Here is a 20,128-nt window from a genome sequence, read left to right on the forward strand (position 1 = left end):
CCAAGGAACTGTAATTGAGATTGTCTTAAGACACCCTTGCCCCCATTAAAATCCATAATCTTAACAACAGACCTAGATTCTTTGTCTTCTTCATATCATTAGACCTGGGGATTTCAAAGGATGCAAACTCAGAGGCTCTCTGAGTGCTAGCTAAACAAACAATATCACATCTTACACTGCTACAGTATAATGGATCTCAAAGTTCTTTACAATCTGTATTCAGGTATCACTTCACCTGTCACTGCAATGCCGCCACCTCTGGTGTGGAGCTCAGCAGCTGTTTAACAGTGCCCAGAAACACTACACAACAGGAAGTGAAGTAGAATATTATATCTAATTGAAGCTGAAGAGGGAATCTAACCAGATAGGATATAAATATTAACACAGGGACTAACAGCCCCGTGCCACAAATGACCGCAAGATCTTGGGCCTTAATTTTACATCTTACTTGCAGGGTGTATAATTGAGTGTGACATCTCAGGGACCTTTAAACCCATCCCCCATATTTTATTCTTGCTGGGGCACCCTATCCCACCCAACTGCTAGGTCAGCTGCCTCTGTGGCTTTTGTTCAACCTCCAGCCAATCCCCTGGGTTACGCCAGGGGTGAATTTGCACTGGAGTGGGGCTGTGGCTGTAGCCTTGGGTCACTGCAGGGGCACAGCATTCCTGAGAGGAGGTGTGCTGGGGTATCAGCACTGTGCCGAATCGTTCGACCCCACTGTGCCATTAGGAAGCACAGCTGAGCTTGACTAGGCCCCGTTGGACATCTAAACCGTTCCAATCCTGTGTCTCCCCCTTTCCCCTTCCAGGCGTTTACACTGCACAAGGAACTACATCCACATGCACCTGTTTGTCTCCTTCATGCTGAGAGCAGTCAGCATCTTTGTGAAGGACGCGGTCCTGTACTCCGGGTCAGCTCTGGAGGAGATGGAGCATCTGTCTGAAGAAGATCTCATGTCCATCACCGAGGCCCCCCCAGCGGATAAGTCGCAGTTTGTGAGTACTGCTGTATGGCCGGTTACATCTTACCTCTCCCTCTTGTGTGGCTCACCCTGGGAACGCAGGTGATCTGGGGCCTTATCCACTTCCTGCCTCTTCCCCAATGGGAGACTGAGACATCTGACTCCTCTTCCCCACCTAGTAAACCACAACGTCTTCTGCATCCCCTCTTCCCTAGTACCTGGCTTGAATCCAGCCCACGGTCTATAAGCAATGACCCAAGAGAACCTTCTGGTCTGCCCGACCAATGCAAGTTCTTCACCCGCAGTCGTCCCAGGTAACATCAGAGCTAGGGTTTAGGGCCATTCCCAGCACCGTTATGTGGAAAGATGGGCACCTCCTCTTTAAAGAACAACGTCAGGACCCTGTTGTATAAAGGGAACATTTGCACAGCCCACGGAAGCGAGCCTGCGAGTCCACATTGACAGACTTGGGCTTGTGGGGCTCACCTTACTGAGCCCTAGAGATGTGGCAGCTCTGGCTGGTGCTCGGGGTTTCAGAGGCTGAGCTCCAGTCCGAGCTGCAACTTCCAAGTGCTGTCTACATAGCTCTTTTAGCCCTGAACCACGTGCCCAGGTCTGTCAACCTAGGCTTAGAGGCTTGCTGCCGTGGGCTGCCACTGGGTGTGTAAATATACCCCGAGTGGCTGTGGAGATACTCCCTTTTTGAACAATTTCCGTGCCTCTGTTCCACCAGATATGTCAGTACATCAGTTTCCCAACATGTACAACTCCCCCCAGAGTACATCATTCAATGATTTCCCGCTCGGCAGCTCTTCTCGGTACAAACCATGCAGACATCACTCAGCAGCCGTTTCTAGGCCATCTGACACTCCTGTGGCAGAGACTTGGAGATGGATTCCAACATGTCTAGTTGGCAGCCGGTGTCAAGTGGAGTGCCCCAGGGGTCGGTCCTGGGGCCGGTTTTGTTCAATATCTTCATAAATGATCTGGAGGATGGTGTGGATTGCACTCTCAGCAAATTTGCGGATGATACTAAACTGGGAGGAGTGGTAGATACGCTGGAGGGCAGGGATAGGATAAAGAGGGACCTAGACAAATTGGAGGATTGGGCCAAAAGAAATCTGATGAGGTTCAATAAGGATAAGTGCAGGGTCCTGCACTTAGGACGGAAGCACCGCTACAGACTAGGGACCGAATGGCTAGGCAGCAGTTCTGCGGAAAAGGACCTAGGGGTGACAGTGGATGAGAAGCTGGATATGAGTCAGCAGTGTGCCCTTGTTGCCAGGAAGGCCAATGGCATTTTGGGATATATAAGTAGGGGCATAGCGAGCAGATTGAGGGACGTGATCATCCCCCTCTATTCGACATTGGTGAGGCTTCATCTGGAGTACTGTGTCCTGTTTTGGGCCCCACACTACAAGAAGGATGTGGATAAATTGGAGAGAGTCCAGCGAAGGGCAACAAAAATGATTAGGGGTCTGGAACACATGAGTTATGAGGAGAGGCTGAGGGAACTGGGATTGTTTAGTCTGCAGAAGAGAAGAATGAGGGGGGATTTGATAGCTGCTTTCAACTACCTGAGAGGTAGTTCCAGAGAGGATGGTTCTAGACTATTCTCAGTGGTAGAAGAGGACAGGACAAGGAGTAATGGTCTCAAGTTGCAGTGGGGGAGGTTTAGGTTGGATATTAGGAAAAACTTTTTCACTAGGAGGGTGGTGAAGCACTGGAATGTGTTACCTAGGGAGGTGGTAGAATCTCCTTCCTTAGAGGTTTTTAAGGTCAGGCTTGACAAAGCCCTGGCTTGGATGATTTAATTGGGGATGGGTCCTGCTTTGAGCAGGGGGTTGGACTAGATGACCTCCTGAGGTCCCTTCCAACCCTGATATTCTATGATTCTATGATTCTATGATTCCATTGTCACCTCTACAGGTTGACGTTCCTGTAATTGGCTGTTCCCATTGTAGTTTATTCCTATTATTTATTGATACGTTTCTGGTAGAAACCACAATGTGCTAAGGGATGTTCCTGGGCCTGAAGGTTTTGTACTCTATGAGCTAGATCCTCGCCCAGTGGAAGTTGGTGGAGTTGTGCCAATTTATATGTAGGAACTGGCCCTGAAATGGCAAACTGGGTTATTCCTGTGGCCGCATATCTGCCAGTTTGAAGAGCACTTCCCCCGCCCCCCAGTTGTGTTGAAACGGCCGAGGGCTATTTCAGAACCAGTAACGCCACTTCACACGTTAGCATAGCCTGGTGAACACCATGCGAGGAGCTGGGCCAAAAAATTTTTTGATTTTCTTTTGCACCAAAAAAATGCTTTTTTTTCCGGCCCGCAAACTATTTGCTAAAATCTGGTTGAATCTGACAAATGATTTTGGTTGTAGAAAATTTTTTAGAAGATTCCAAACATTTCAGCTTGACTTTCTGATTCCAAACCGCATTTCAGTTTCAAATTTGGCCAGTTAAAACACTGATGTTTAAAGCACCTAATGGCTGAATCAAAAAAAAAAAAAAAAAAAACCCTTTCACCCCAAAAAATTGCTTTGAATCATCCGAAACATTCAATGTTTTGACCAAAAAAAAAAAAAAAAGGTTTTGGTTTAAATCAAACTGGATTATTTTCCAGATTTTTCGGTTCAGCCCCTAAACTGACAAATCCATTATTTTCGTAGCTTTTGTTACGTGTCCCCATCTGCAGAGGATGTGGGTCTATTACAGACCATGCCTCTTTACCTCAAGCTTTAGTGATACATGTTTTAATTCAGAAAATCTTCAATTTGATTCCTTGTATTACTCAAGATGCCGACTGTCCCATTAGCTCTGCACTAGCCCACATCAACTAAAAGCAAAACCCTCCGAGTCTGCAAAGAATACATGCACTTTGCTGCATTCGTCAAGAAATTTTATGTCAGAGATGTTTTCTACTTAGTGAACTGCAAAAGCAAACAAGTACCTAAAGGGTTTAGCAATTATTAATATATTACTTTCTTTCCAAACAAAGTGGGAGCTCCATAATTATTGCCTTGGGCTGTTAAAGTGTGGGTCGCTGATAATTTTCGAAGAATATAGACAGTATCATTTGAATGGGATTTTTTTTTTTAAGTTATCTTCTTTATATATTTTTTTCACTTGTTCTCTTTAACAGAAAATTATTTTTCTGGCTGGTGAAATTTGCCAGATTGACAGCTCTGCACACTGAAAATTCCTCTTTTTAGCCACAGAAGAGGGCATGAGCTATGCAATTCTGTGCCAGCCATGCTGGGGCTACTTTGTTCACTTTATAATATTCTCTGAGCAAGAGGCAGTGCCTATATCCACTGCCCCAGGAGGACAGGATATAAGTAGAGCAGGTCAGAAAATGGATTGTCCATCCTGCAAAAAATTTCAAGATTTTGGGGGAGGGGGGAAGCGTCCCAAATTGGAACAAAAAGCCAAAATTTGGACATTTTCACAAAACAGAAGTCCCCAGAAAGGTTCATTGTAGGTCAGTCAAAATGTTTTGTTTCAATTTCCAACATTTTTAATTTTAAAAACCATAAAATAGAGTAAATTTTGAACTAAAAGTCACTTTGAAAAGAGAAACGGAAACTTTCTGGGCTGAAAATGTCTGAACGAGGTGTTCTGTCATTTTCACGATGATTTTTTTCCAAACTTTTTCAATGTGAAATCTGATTGTAATGGATTCAATTTTGCATTAAAAAAAAATCAATGTAACCGAAATAGCATTTTTTGATAGAAAAATGTTTTGACGGTAAGTTTTTGACCAGCCCTAGTCACTAGGTGAGTTGCAGGAGCCATTTAAAAAGGGACTGCAGGAAGCCCTAGAAAATCCACTGTCAGGAACAATCCTGCATCAGCAGGGAGGGGACGACAGGGCAATGGACAGGGGTCAGCATTGCATGCACCAGTTACTGCAATGTGGTATCTATATTCCTGTTAGGATTGCCAACTTTCTAACTGCTGAAAACTAGACACCCTGCCCCTTCCCCGAGACTCCGCCCCCAGTCCTGCCTCTTTCCCAGGCTCCACCCCTCTGCTCGCTCACCCCCAGGACTCACCTGCCGCCTGCAGAGCTGGGCTGGGAGGAGTTGACGCAGAACCTGCCCAATCGGTGCGTGGAGGGGTGGGGAGGGGTCCCTGGAGCAGAGGGCCAGGGTGGGGAAATTGGGGGCACAGAAGGGCAGGTGAGGGCCGACAGGATTCACCCCACACACACACACACACCAACTTATTTGCCAGAAAGACTGGAGCCAGCCAAGAGCCAGCCAGCCAGCCACAGCTAAGCAGAAAGCAGCTCCTCCAGGCTCCAGCTGCTACGCTTCCTGCCCTGCGGTGGCGGAGGCCGGTTACTGCGGGTAACCGGACGTTTAGTGTCCAGTCAGCAATGCTGACCGGACACAGCCAGGTTCCCTTTTCATCTGAACTTTCCGGTCGAAAACCGGACACCTGGCAACCCTAATTGCTGTGGTCGTCCCCCTGTGCTTGGGATGAGGAATCATCACTCCATAGCGACGACGAGTAAGGCTGGGACAGCACTGATTCTTGTTAACGTTATATATTTAATTATAGTAATCCCAGGGTTAAATCTGACTCAGCTGACTTGCCTGTTTAGGGCTAGGTTTTCCCAGGCGTGGATGCAGCAGTCAGTACTGATTCAGCAAAGCACTCAAGTTCTGGGTGGAATTCTCCCTGTGTTATTCAGGAGGTCAGATTTGAGCATCCCAATAGCCCCTTCTGGCCTGCAAGTCTGAGAGTGCAGCTGCCTAAGTCCCACTGTCTTCATGGCCTTCAACATTTTGCAGAACAGTGATGGAATAAGCACTGAATCGGGGGGTCTCAGACTTTCCAAAGTTCCCAGCTTCCACAACTGGGGCTGGGTTTTCGAAAGCACTCTGCTCCCCTTGTTCTAAGGAGAGTGGCTGAGCGCTTTGGAAAACCGGAGTTCTTTTGAGAATCTGGCCCTGCACCGGGGTGCCGAGCCCTCCTGTGTCTATCTGTGTAATCTGTGGCTGTGCACCGGCCGGTTCTGGAGGTGTGATCTCTGGCTGTCCGTTGCCGCTCACCCTGTGCTAAATGCAACCTTGATGGACGTGGGCGCAGCTCCCTTTGACTTCAGTGGAGCTGCGTCTGCTCGCACCAGGACTGGCTCCTGGCTCCATCAGATTTCTTTGGGCCAAAAGAAATCTGATGAGGTTCAATAAGGATAAGTGCAGGGTCCTGCACTTAGGACGGAAGAACCCAATGCACAGCTACAGACTAGGGACCGAATGGCTAGGCAGCAGTTCTGCGGAAAAGGACCTAGGGGTGACAGTGGACGAGAAGCTGGATATGAGTCAGCAGTGTGCCCTTGTTGCCAAGAAGGCCAATGGCATTTTGGGATGTATAAGTAGGGGCATAGCGAGCAGATCGAGGGACGTGATCGTTCCCCTCTATTCGACATTGGTGAGGCCTCATCTGGAGTACTGTGTCCAGTTTTGGGCCCCACACTTCAAGAAGGATGTGGATAAATTGGAGAGAGTCCAGCGAAGGGCAACAAAAATGATTAGGGGACTGGAACACATGAGTTATGAGGAAAGGCTGAGGGAGCTGGGATTGTTTAGCCTGCAGAAGAGAAGAATGAGGGGGGATTTGATAGCTGCTTTCAACTACCTGAAAGGGGGTTCCAAAGAGGATGGCTCTGGACTGTTCTCAATGGTAGCAGATGACAGAACGAGGAGTAATGGTCTCAAGTTGCAGTGGGGGAGGTTTAGGTTGGATATTAGGAAAAACTTTTTCACTAAGAGGGTGGTGAAACACTGGAATGCGTTACCTAGGGAGGTGGTAGAATCTCCTTCCTTAGAGGTTTTTAAGGTCAGGCTTGACGAAGCCCTGGCTGGGATGATTTAACTGGGAATGGGTCCTGCTTCGAGCAGGGGGTTGGACTAGATGACCTCCTGGGGTCCCTTCCAACCCTGAGATTCTCTGATTCTATGATTCCCGCTGGCTCCTGCAAATATGCAGTCTCCGGCTGTGCGTCTGCTCCCTCTGTGTGCAATGAGCGGACGCTCACCGCGTGTGCAGTGAACGAATGTGTCACGTGCTGCCCGTGCAGTCTGTGCCAACAGCAGTGCACCTACTGGCTGTTCTCTGCTGCACACCTGCTGCTTCTGTGCACCATCTAGAGCAGCTGCAGACCTGCAGCTCACTTGCCGGAGGTGCTGGTGCCCACCTGCTGCTTGTTTAACGTCTGCCCAATGCTCCCCGCCCCGCACACCCTGTGTGTGCAAGGTGCCCCTGTCATAGGAATATATCAATGGGTTCCTGAGTCGCTGGCTGAGTCAATGATCTCCCAGAATGCCGACACCCAGAACCAGCACGTGCAAACAGCAGCAGATGCTGGGGTCTAGAATCCCATTTTGATGGGTCACTGGCACAGAAGAAAGAATTGTCCGTAAGAGCAATGAGTTGGCACTCGAAAGTAATGAGCAGCCCTAACCCGGGGCTTTGAGTGCTCTTGGTGAGGCGCAAAGGCGAATGGTAAATGCCATGGGGCAGATCTCAGGACCTCTCTCCTCTAGCAAGTGTATTGCAGCCCGAAGTGGGGGCACATGTTTCTCTTCTTGCCCACATTCTCCTGAACAGTCAGGAGCTAAACACTAGGTCATACCTGCCCTTACACCGGGATAAATCCATAGTAGCTCCAATGACACCAGATCCAACCCATGAGCTCAAAATGAGACCCTGCTCAGGGCACCCCAATGGGACTAACTACCCAACCATGTCAGATACCCCTTGGCTCTTCCATAGAGAGTTCATCTTATACCAGATTTCATGAACTGACTTCCTTCCTACAGTAAACCTTATGGGCCGGATCCTCAGCTGGTGTAAATCAGCATAGCTCCCCTCGGGTTAATGCCGTTACACCATCTGAGGATCAAGCCCTATAAGATGTTCCTCCTTATCATTATTTTTATTAGAATAGTGCCTAGAGGTCTCAACTGCAGTCACTTGAGCTAGGTGCTGTACAACCATGTAGCAATGGTGTCTGCCCTGAAGAGCTTACAGTCTAAAAGTGAGGCAAAATGAGCGGTAGAGGTGGGACTAGAACCCTCAGTCCCAGTCCAGGGCCTTAGCCACAGAAGCAAGCTGCCGCCTGTAAAACGCCCCCTGGAGAGCCCTCTCCAATTTGCACGGTAGCCTTTTTCTTCTCCAGCTTGTTTTCAAGCTCTCGCTAGCTCATAACTACCACTGCTTCAGGTTCACACCGCGTTTTTAACCTCCCTTTCTCCCTCTGCCCTCACTCCAGATGGGCTGTAAGGTAGTCGTCACCTTCTTCCTCTACTTCCTGGCGACCAATTACTACTGGATCCTGGTGGAAGGGCTCTATCTCCACAGCCTCATCTTCATGGCCTTTTTCTCTGAGAAGAAGTATCTTTGGGGCTTCACGCTGTTTGGCTGGGGTGAGTCGCCGCTGCTCTCGGGGCTTTCTAAGCTGACTCTGTGTTTGTGTGTCTATGTGTCTGTGCAGGTCAAAGAGCAGATGGAGACAGAGTTACAGGGCTGGGAGGTGTTGCTGGAAACATCACCCCTGAAGGCCTTATTATCTGCCCTTGTCCACAAACTATCTCCCCAGCATGCACAGGAGTCCTCATCAGGACATGAAGCTGCAGTGGGGATGCTCCGTGGACAGTCCTCCAGTCTGCCTCCCTCCATGAGGGCCTCTGGATCCATAGAGTAGCTGATCCACCAATCCCTCCTCTGACTCGCCCCATCCCCTTAATCCCCGCCGTGTAGCAATGCACTGGGAACCACCCTAAAGTGCAATCTGCAGCATACAAGGTTCCACTCCTCCTACATGGGGTCCCCAGATCCTGTCCCAGGCAGTGCCTTCTTTCCCTGTGGCAGGACCGAGTCCCTGAAGATAATATTTAGATTGATCCCGTGCAGACCAGTCCAGGGGTGTTCCTGGAATGGAGCACTGCAGCTGATTTCACTCTTTTTAATAATTCTCTGCCCTTAGAGATACAGGGGCCAGATCCTCAGCCAGTGTAAGTCGGCATGAGTGTGACACCGGCTGGGCCAGGTTCCCTTGAGACTGTCAGCATCTGGAGAAATGGTTGTATAAACGAGACGTGCAGCCAGGGCTCAGGGTGTTGGTTCATGGGGGAGTCCTACACTCTGATTTCCTTCCTCTGGCCTCAGACTCTCCTGCCACCGGATTTCTCAAGTGTCTGAGCGCACAAATGGAAACCTGCAATTTGTGGGGAAGCGATTTTTTTTTTATGCCTGGATCTTTTCTTGGAGCAGGGAGGGAGGGAAGAGGTGGGGGCAAGCCATTAGTGGAAGGCTGTTTACACACAAGTGTTTAAGAAGAGAATGTGCTTTTGTTCCCCTCTGGCACTGGCTCGGTGAGACAAGGCAGGGATTAATGAGGTGCAGATCGTTTGAGGGCAGCATGATAACTGCCTGCAAGCATCTGATCGGTGGAAACACCGAGGGAGAAGAGGGGATGTTTAAGACGGTGCTCACAGGTATAATGAGACCTAATGGGGTGCGGTATATGAGCAAAGAAACACACAGCAGGGAAAGCTTCTCGAAGGTGGTATCTATTCGAGTTTCTCAAGCGAAACAGCAGAGACCTTGTTTTAAAAAAATGTACTGGACAAAGCCCTGGAGAATATACTGCAGGCCTCAATCTTGCCTTGGCACTGTATGTAATTGGTCATTTCCACCTACGGTTTCTATACTAGTGGATCTCCCAACTAGCTAGCTAGTCAACATTTAAGGTGTAATGGGTATGTCACAGCCACGCGGTGTGGCACTCTGTCCCGCGCTAGTGGTGGCTAAGCCACATAGCAGTTGTTGAGCCTGCTACAGCTTTGCTGCTGAGCTTTGATCTTTGAGCTCGGCTGGTAGCGGTTTGTGTCTGAAGATCCAGGGGTCCCAGAGGTGGCAGCGTTGCAGAGGCTATGAAAGCCTGGCTTTCCTTAGTGAAAGTTGAAGAAATGATGCATTGACTAGTGGAATTTCCAAACATCCGCTGTAGGACAGTTCCTCTTCCAGCTGCAGTTAGACTCAGAATTTTTTGGACTCACATATTTAAAAACTCTTCAGAGTACAGGAGTAACATAGAATCATAGAATATCAGGGTTGGAAGGGACCCCAGAAGGTCATCTAGTCCAACCCCCTTCTCGAAGCAGGACCAATTCCCAGTTAAATCATCCCAGCCAGGGCTTTGTCAAGCCTGACCTTAAAAACCTCTAAGGAAGGAGATTCTACCACCTCCCTAGGCAACGCATTCCAGTGTTTCACCACCCTCTTAGTGAAAAAGTTTTTCCTAATATCCAACCTAAACCTCCCCCACTGCAACTTGAGACCATTACTCCTCGTTCTGTCATCTGCTACCATTGAGAACAGTCTAGAGCCATCCTCTTTGGAACCCCCTTTCAGGTAGTTGAAAGCAGCTATCAAATCCCCCCTCATTCTTCTCTTCTGCAGGCTAAACAATCCCAGCTCCCTCAGCCTCTCCTCATAAGTCATGTGTTCTAGACCCCTAATCATTTTTGTTGCCCTTCGCTGGACTCTCTCCAATTTTTCCACATCCTTCTTGTAGTGTGGGGCCCAAAACTGGACACAGTACTCCAGATGAGGCCTCACCAGTGTCGAATAGAGGGGGACGAACAGAGGGACCTTACCAGTTGAGTCTTGTGTCTGTTTTACTTCGGCGAGAATTGCATCGAGTGTGCGCTGCCGCTTAGTATTACAATGAAATGCTTGGTACAGAACAGGCCTGAGAAATGATTTCCTAGTGCAAATCCTAGAAATAGGGGCAATACAGCAGAAATAATGCCACACGTTTAGCACAAAGCAACATTGCTAATAATGCCCAAGTAGCCAAAAAATCCCCAGTCAAACAGGTATCGGATCCTTTCATTAACGCTTCCGATCGCTGCCAAAGTATAATCAGCTTATTGAGCAGTTCACAATGCTAAAGGCACACCTGTCACAACACCAATTATCCATTTGACTCCAAACATTTGTGGCTGTTTAATTAAATTCCTCTGAAATGAGAACGGATGATTTCCTCCAGTTGCATTTGGTTTTGCTTTATTTGGATTAGCATGATAAAAAAAATATATATATACACATGGCTTTGATAACTTTTGGGCATTCAGAAGGCGGCCCTAGTCCAGTGCCCTCTGAAGTCAATGGATAGACTCCAATTCAATACAGCGGGCATTGGATCATGCCCATACCACAGTGAAGACCAACGTAGAACCAGTGATAAATAACTACCATGTTCCCATAGGTACAGAAGGGAGAAGTTTGCCCCAAGAGCTGAGATCCTTTGCTTATATAACAACAAACATCTAAGGATTTGTAATGCCCTGGAGATTTCTAGGAAAACCCAAACCTTTCACCATAAATCAATTTATGCTGAAGGAACCAAAACACCAATTTGCTCTCTGATGTTAGATCCAAGGATTTATCTGGAGGAGACTTTACAGTCCAGAGCCTCAGCTGGCGTAAGTTGTTGTCAACAGTGGACCTGGAATAGTTGGTTTTTCAGTTCACTAGCAGTTCCAAAAACTAGAGTAAAAAAAATTGTTTGGGGTTGACCTGAAAATGAGATTTTTTTGGAAAATTTTCAGCAAATCAAAAAGATGAAAAAAAAATTCCTTTTGGGTCGCACAGAATGTTTCATTCAGCCTGAAACCAAATGTTTTCTTTTGGTTTTAAGCTTCCTTTTTAAAATTTATTTTGTACTGTTTTAAAATTCAACTGAAGGAAATTTCAAAACGGAAAGTCGTGTCAAGTTAAAAAATATTACAATGGATAGATTTGTGGAGGAATTTGTCTGGGGTTTTTTCATCTGAAACAATTTGCATCTGAATTCAACATGAATTTGCAAAAAGTTTTGTTAACCCAAATCCCCATTTTTCACTGAAAAAAAGTTTCTGCTAAAAAATTTCACTCACCTCTGGTCAGTAGACGGATCTGGCCCTTCTTGTAGTGAAGAGGATACAAAGGTGAGAGAAGGAACTTGTTTTTTGCAGACATCTAGGGCTGGAAAAGATTTTACTAGTGTCAATAAATTCACCAACAAGCTTCAGGTTCTCTGCAGCTGCTATATGAAGGAAGTCTGAGGAGTATGACCAATAACTGTAGAAAATCAGACTATCTCAATTGTATTTTATTCACATTTTAATTGTCCCTGGTAGCTGGACCTCATGGCAATTAGACACTATGGGGGTGAGTGTGATAGGGAAACCTAAAATAGACAGAGAGTTATTGCTGTCAGGGGAGTACAGAGAGGCACCAACTGGCATCAGAATCCCATTGTGCTAGGTGCTGTACATACACCTAGTGAGAGACTATCCCTGCTCCCAAAGTGATTGCAAGCTAAATGCAGAAAGGTCTGCCACAACTTAGAGCAGCCTTGAGCATCTCTTCTGTGCAAGTGATGTTACTCAACTGCTTGTAGGCAGGGAAGTGAAGAATAACTACTCCAGCCACTGGAGCAGAGGACAGGGAAGAGGGGCTCTTTTCCACAGGTTGAATGCAATTATTGTATTATAGCCCAGAACACTACAGTTTACACTCCAACTAGTAGAGACACAAGAACTTTAGGGCAACCCTTACTCACACTGAGTGGCACTTCCTCCTAATGGGTTCCTTGCATGAGCAAGTGTAACCCACACACTTCCCGGGTGTGGTGTTCTGGCCCATGTAGTGGCAGCGAGACCACTTAGAGAGCGAGACTGAGTTTGCTCTACAGCCTGAGCGAAAAGGCAGGTGGCTTTTAGCTCATGCAGTAGCGGCTCATGCATTTAGCTCCAGAGGTCCCAGGTTTGATCTTGCCTGCCAACAGCTGGGATCTGTTGGCATTACACAAGCCAGACTTCAGTGAGGGGCGCATAATCTGCCCTTTGCTGACCACGCATGGTTTGGTGTTACAGATCACTCAGAAAATAGCACAATAGCATGGAATAGAGATGCCCCTGTAGGCCTATGAATAGATACAGTTCATCCCGGCCCTCCAATGAAGTCTCCCTTTCTGAACTGCAGGTGGAGTCAGGATTCTTAGCTCTTCGTCATGCAGGACTCAGGGGCTTTAGAAGAAGAGAGAGAGAGAGAGTGTGTGTGTGTGTGTGTGTTGGAATAGGGCTGAGGGGAAGGATTTTTGCCTAGCCTGAGATGTTTGCACTTTTTCCAGCTCAAGGGGAGAGACCTGACTTTATAGAACCTGCATTGTACACACTGTGTGTATTGATTGGACATGCACAGCGCATACAATGTGGATACTGTAGAAGTCAATTACAGCATCGCCACCCTGGGGGACTCTACCTGTGGCTTCACATGCAGGGCTGGGGTGTGGGTGGACGGGTGCACGAGTGCATGAGGGAGACCAAATTGCTTTTGTGAGGCTTGCCCTTTCTTGGCTGGTTTGCCAAATGCAAGAACAGTTCATCCGTTGTGACTTTCACTGCCAGCGCCACCTGCAGGCTGACACATACGGCCAAGTTTTTGAGAGTGTCTTCTAATTCTGGGTCCTGACATTGTGCCTGGTTTTTAGAGTAGGCTGAGCACCCACCGCTCCCATTGATGTTCCTGGGAGCTGTGGGAGCTTGGCTCCACTTAAAATCAGTCCCAAGGGATCTCAAATTGGCCATCCACATGATGACCATAATAGCTACTGGTTGGAGAGGCCAGTAGAGACCCAGAGGAAAGTGGAGTTAAAGAGATACTGTAGGGAACCCAAGGGTCGAGGTTCTTATAGATTCATAGATTCATAGATATTTAGGTCAGAAGGGACCATTATGATCATCTAGTCTGACCTCCAGTACAATGCAGGCCACAGAATTTCACCCACCACTCCTGCAAAAAACCTCTCACCTATGTCTGTGCTATTGAAGTCCTCAGATCGTGGTTTAAAGACTTCAAGGAGCAGAGAATCCTCCAGCAAGTTCTTTATAGCATAGATTTCTTTTTTTCTTTTAAATAATTTGAACAAATAGCTGTGGCCTTTGGAAAGAACCTGCAAGGCCAAATTCTGTTCCCGTTACACCAATGTAAAATAGAGATGATCAAAAAAAAGGGGGGGGGGGATTATACAAAATGTTGTCAAAGTAATTTTCATTTTACACATTTGAAAAGGGAACTAATTTCAAAATGTGTCTGATTTTGAATCAACATTTTTCTGTTTTGAACGTTTGTTTTCAAACTTATTTGCTTTTTAAATTTTTCGCTTTCTCTTTCCCCCAATCACACAATTTTCTCTTTTTTCCCCCCTTTTCCTCTCCCTCCCCTTTTCCTTTTTCCATTTTGCCATTCAGAAAGAATGGGGAAGAAGGGGAGAAAATGAAAAGTAATTAAAAACCCTAGTTTTTTTGTTTTCCAGGGGTTTTTTTTCTGAAAAATTGAAAATTTAAAGATAGATAGATAGATAGAGGGGGTGTATAGGGGTAGAGAGAGAGAGAGAGAGAGAGAGAGAGAGAGAGAGAGTGTATGGGGGTAGATAGATAGATAGAGGGGGTGTATGGGGATAGATAGATAGATATAGATTGTATGGGGTAGACAGAGAGAGAGGGAGTGTATGGGGGTAGGTAGATAGGTGGATAGAGGGGGTGTATGGGGATAGATAGATAGATTGTATGGGGTAGAGAGAGAGAGAGAGAGGGAGTGTATGGGGGTAGGTAGATAGATAGAGGGGGTGTATGGGGGTAGGTAGATAGATTGTATGGGTAGAGAGAGAGAGAGAGGAAGTGTATGGGGGTAGATAGATAGATAGAGGGGGTGTATGGGGATAGATAGATAAATAGATAGATAGATGGGTAGAGAGAGTGTATGGGGGTAGAGAGAGAGAGAGGGAGTGTATGGGAGTAGACAGATAGATAGAGGGGGTGTATGGGGATAGATAGATAGATAGATTGTGTGGGATAGAGAGAGAGAGGGAGTGTATGGGGGTAGATAGATAGATAGATAGAGGGGGTGTATGGGGATAGATAGATAGAGGGAGTGTATGGGGATAGATAGATAGATAGAGTGTATGGGGGTAGAGAGAGAGGGAGTGTATGGGGGTCGGTAGATAGATAGAGCGGGTGTATGGGGATAGATAGATAGATAGATAGATAGATAGATATAGATTGTATGGGGTGGGGGGGGAGTGTATGGGGGTAGATAGATAGAGGGAGTGTATGGGGATAGACAGATAGATAGATAGAGTGTATGGGGGTAGAGAGAGAGAGAGAGGGAGTCTATGGGGGTAGGCAGATAGATAGAGGGGGTGTATGGGGATAGATAGATAGATAGATTGTGTGGGATAGAGAGAGAGAGAGAGAGGGAGTGTATGGGGGTAGGTAGATAGAAGGGGTGTATGGGGGTAGATAGATAGATTAGATAGATGAAAATTGCTGATATTGAGAAAAGATCATCTTTTTTGTTTAAAAATATTGTGTTTGAAAAATGTCAACCAGCTCTCTGCACACCCAAACGCTGCCTCCCCTGTCTGCATTGCTAGGACTAGCCGCGTCCTGCTGCCTCCCCACTGCCGGAGCCTTTCCCCGCCGCCTCCCCGTTTCCAGAGCCTTTCCCCAGTGCCTGTAGCGACATGCCCCAGTGCGTGTGGACCCAGCCTGCCTTTCCCTGTGGCGTGTAGCTACATGGGCCCTGCATGCTGCCGCAAGCACAGGCAAATGTAGACAAGGTCGTAGGCCGATCAGAGCACACTAACAGACCAGGGCGTCCACACTGGCAGCCACAGCGCTCCAGCGGGGGCGCACAAAACGTTATTCCACTCGCCGAGGTGGAGTACCAGGAGCGGACCAGCCGCGGAGTCAGAGCGCTCTGCGTGCCTTGCCAGTGTGGACGGGGAGTGAGCTAGTGCGCCCGGGGCTCCCTTAATGCGCTGTAACTCGCAAGTGTAGCCAAGCCCTTAGTCTCTGCCCCACGCCCCATTCAGGAAAGTCCTTAGCACCTAGCACTTAGCACCAAATTAAGCACATGTTTAACGTCCCATGGACTTCAATGGAGCTGCAATGGACTTACAGTTAAACACAGACAGAAGGACTTTCCTGAATTGGGCCCCACAGAGCATAGAATCTACACAGAGTTTATATTATTAATAACCATCCTCTTTGTTTTCTGAAAGGGGCTATTTTACTACCATTTGTGGAAGCTCTTGTAGGCCCAATCCTGCATTTTCAGGGAAGTCCATGGGGGATTTGGGTGCAAAAAGAAATTAGAATTGGACTCAAAAAAAGAATATATTCTATTCAATATTGTCTTAGCTCTTACAGGGTGTAATGCCAGGTGTAAACCCACTGAAATAAGTGTGGTTACACCAGAGATGAATTTGGCCGTTACGCTTTAAACATATTTTCCCAGGGTTGTTTTAGCTTTCGTTAATTCATGAGGCAGATGGAAGAAGCTTCTTCTCCATCCCAGTTGAGAAAAAGCTCTTTCTTTGATCAAACCAGTGATCAAATCATGATGGGTAAAATGTCAAGATGCATCAGATTAGAGGAAGGAACCCTGGTGATCTGAATGACTTGCCCAGCAAAATCTCCCAGCCCCCTAATTTCCGTAGTTAATACTTATCTCCAGAACTGGTCAAAGTTGGGAATTTATGTCCCATAGGAAATGCTGAGATTTTTGTCCTGAATCGGGACAAAAAGTCAAAACCTCAGCACTTTTGCAAAATTATATATTCCAAAAATATTTTGTTTTGACTTTATCATTTTGATTATGTATTATATGAACATAAAAGTCAAAACTCTAATGCGGAAAGAAGTTTTGATCACTTCAATATGTTCCTGCAATGCGTTTCATTTTTTGTCGAATCAGCATGTTCCAACTTGAAACGGTTCTACTGGAAAGTTTTCAGCTAGCTCTATTTATCTCCTGGGTTTGGAGATCAGCCTGGAACTATCACAAAGATGCTCTCTCCCATAGGATTTCTGCTGAATCCAGTTTCAGCTGGAAGCAGTGAGAGGGCTATGTGCACTATATAGCCACACAGAGCCTAGTGCCTCCAGATGACCTGTAACCCAACATGGCAGCACACGTACTTTCCCCAACTCCAGGCTGCAATCCTATCTGACTCTGGGTGCCACAGGGCTGTAAACACAAATGAATATCCAAACTGATCTGCCCTACTTCCCAAACTTTTGAGAAGGTCTCAGAGCCTTAGAAGCAGTGGAAGGTAGAGAGGTTGTCACTGTCTGAGAGTATTGCCAGCAGCCATCTTGGGTAGGTGTGCGATGGATATGTAAAGGTTAGGATGCTTTCTATCCCGAGAGGTAGTGTGGTACAGTGGGTTGAAAATCAGGAGTTCTGGTCCCGTCACTGTCCTGCTGCGTGACCCTTGGCAAGTCACTCGTCTCCTGCCATTTTTCCTTCTTGCCAAGTTAGACAGTGAGTTCTCTGGGGCAGGGGCTGTCTCTTCTTATAGGTATGTACAGCGCCCAACACAATGGAATCACAATCTCAGTTAAGGCCTCTAGTAAGATCATTGCTACTGTAATATAAATAATAATCGTCCTGAGTCATTTGTGTCTCTGGATCCAAACTTCCCCAGAACTACGAGGTATTTGTATTTGGTGTTCTGGATAGGACCAAGCCTTGGAATATGGGTCTATGTCTGTTTCCAGATCTGTGGTTCCCTGAGGTTGGAGGTGAAACCAGCATTGAGCCCTTAGGCTCCAAACTATACCTGAACCATGGGGGAATCCTCTAAATAAAGTCCCTCATGCCAGCTCTAGCTCTCTGCAGTTGACTTACAATAGACTGAGTTTGCTATACATTGTATGTACTGATGAGTACTTTCTTGTTTTCAGGACTCCCTGCTGTAATTGTCACAGTGTGGGCCAGTGTGAGGGCCAATCTAGCGGACACAGAGTAAGTCTTGGTTGGATTCTGTGTTGTTTTTCTCATGTTCTTGTGTTATGTCTTTGCCGCATTTTTGGAACCGAGAGGTTTGTGGATGAATTATGGACCCCGGGGGAGGGTGGGGACTAGATAAGGCTGCAGATCTGAAGCAATCTTAAAATGAAGGCAGGAAATGCACCAAGCAGGGGATGAAATTCTGTAGTTCTGTTGTAACTCTCCTGGCTTGTCTTTAGTTTTAAATAATTTAACCAATTTGTGGTCACCTACAACTTCACAGCTGGCACATTGGGACCGCTTGAAAGTCTGCATCAAGCTTAGGGATAGAACTGTGATTCTTGTGTAACCCACACACCTCCTGGATGTGGTGATCTGTCCCTTCTAGTGGCATAAAGACCACTTAGAAATTAATATGTTTGCTACAACCTTAGCTAATTGCCATGTGGCTTGACGCTCATGCGTTTAGCTCCAGAGGTCCCAGGTTCGATCCTCCAATGACGACCGGGGTCTGTCGGTATTGCACTCCACAAGCATAGACCTCTAACACTTGAGCTAAAAGAGAATCATCCATTTGCTTGTACATTACACGGCTTATGACACACATCTGAGTAGTTCCAATCCCATCCAGCAGAGGTCAGTACTGCACTTCACTCACTTCTCAACTCCTTTTCCCATTTACATGGGGTCGGAGGCACCCATGGTTCTTCACCACTCATTCCGGTCCATGGTGTGGGTTCGTAGGTCTTGGAGTTACAATCTTTTCATCTTCAAACTTCTCTTGACAGTCTTTCCATCGTATCCTTGATCTTCCATGTCCTTTCTGACTGTCTCATTCCTCCCATGCTTTCTATGCTAGTTGTTTGCCTCCCATTCTTATCAGTTGTCCAACCCTCATCAAATGTGTGCTCTCCAGCCTATCTATCATTGAGAGTCCCAAGTACTTTCTCCCTAATTTCTTCCATGAATACTCGCTACCCTCCGCTTGCTTGCTGTTCTCTTCAGCATATTACTTTCTACTACCTGTATCATCCTTTCTTCCAGCTTCATAAGATCCAGAGTTTCCAAACCATAGAGCAGGCAGGGACAAACATAGGCAGCACCCGCTTCTCCTTTCAATTTGTTACTTAATTGCCCGTCCCACAATACTCCTGCCGTCTTTTTCAGTGCCGCCCATGCACACTGAGTTCTTCTGTTCAGTTCCCCAGCAGCAGTATGTGTATTTCCCAAGCACACAGCTTCTTTCTTCTGATTCAGCTTCTCTCCAGAAACTTTAATCGACAGCTCTACTCCCATTTTCCCTACTTGCATAACTTCTGTTCTCTATGTGTTTACCTTCAAACCATGGTCTTCAACCACAGATTTGGGTGAGTGGGGCTTCAACTCACTCTGATACCATATTTACCACTTCCTCTTTGCTGTCAGCCAAAAGGGCGAGGTCATCAGCACACATTAGTTTTCTCTGTGTCTCCACAGGTTTCATTCTCTGACTAATTAACTCCATAATTAAGATGAAGAGAAGCGGATTCCGCACACTACCTTGTCTCAATCCCCCTGTCACCTCAAAAATCTCTGAAATTCCATGTTTGTTACCCCCTTAGCTCCTAACCCTCAATACAGTTCCTCTATCATCTCCACTTCTCGAAGTTCCCCTCCCACCCATCTCAATACTCCGAACACCAACCCCTGAAGAACCGAGTCATAAGAGCTGCCATATCGGGTCACACCATGGTCCACCTTGCCCAATATCCTGTCTCCAACAGTGGCCCATATCAGAGCTTCAGGGGGAGTGTACAGAACAGAGCAATTATAGAGTGATCCACCCTATCTTCACCTCCAAGCTTCTGGTAATCAGAGGTTTAGGATCACTCCAAGCATGGGATTGTTTCCCTGACCATCTTGATTAATAGCCATTGATGGACCTATCCTCCATGAACTTATCCAGTTCTTTTTTGAACCCAGTTATATACTTTTGGCCCTCACAACATCCCATGGCAATGAGTTCCACAGATTAGTTGTGCAGCGTGTGAAAAAGTACTTCCTCTTGTTTGCTGGATGCTTTCTCAAGCTCAATAAATGCTACATAGCAGTTATGCCCTCCATTTACCATGCTGTCAAACTTACGTCTCAATGCAAATACTATGTCTATGGTACTCCTTCCCTTCCCAAAGCCATGTTGCGCCTCTCCTATGTTTTCCTCAACCTTGCACCTCCACCTGGCCTCCCAAAACTCTCTCAAGGACTTTAAGAGGCTGTCTTAACAGGGTGATGCCCCTGATAGGTGTTTGGATCATTTTTATC

At 46.7% G+C, this 20,128-nt stretch overlaps 1 protein-coding gene across 3 annotated transcripts in view; it reads left to right on the forward strand.

Moving 5' to 3' along the window:
• Positions 1–20,128, forward strand: part of PTH1R (parathyroid hormone 1 receptor) — a 187,435-nt gene that overhangs the window by 144,468 nt on the left and 22,839 nt on the right. For all 3 annotated transcript variants that reach the window (XM_084620002.1, XM_084620004.1, XM_084620003.1), the window contains 3 exons: positions 812–998; positions 8,250–8,403; positions 17,782–17,842. In XM_084620002.1, the coding sequence (XP_084476128.1) occupies positions 812–998; positions 8,250–8,403; positions 17,782–17,842 (402 nt within the window). The remainder of the gene's footprint in view (positions 1–811; positions 999–8,249; positions 8,404–17,781; positions 17,843–20,128) is intronic.

The sequence above is a fragment of the Lepidochelys olivacea genome, assembly GCF_965140295.1.
Source record: "Lepidochelys olivacea isolate rLepOli2 genome assembly, chromosome: 2".
In the NCBI taxonomy this organism is placed as follows: domain Eukaryota; kingdom Metazoa; phylum Chordata; order Testudines; family Cheloniidae; genus Lepidochelys; species Lepidochelys olivacea.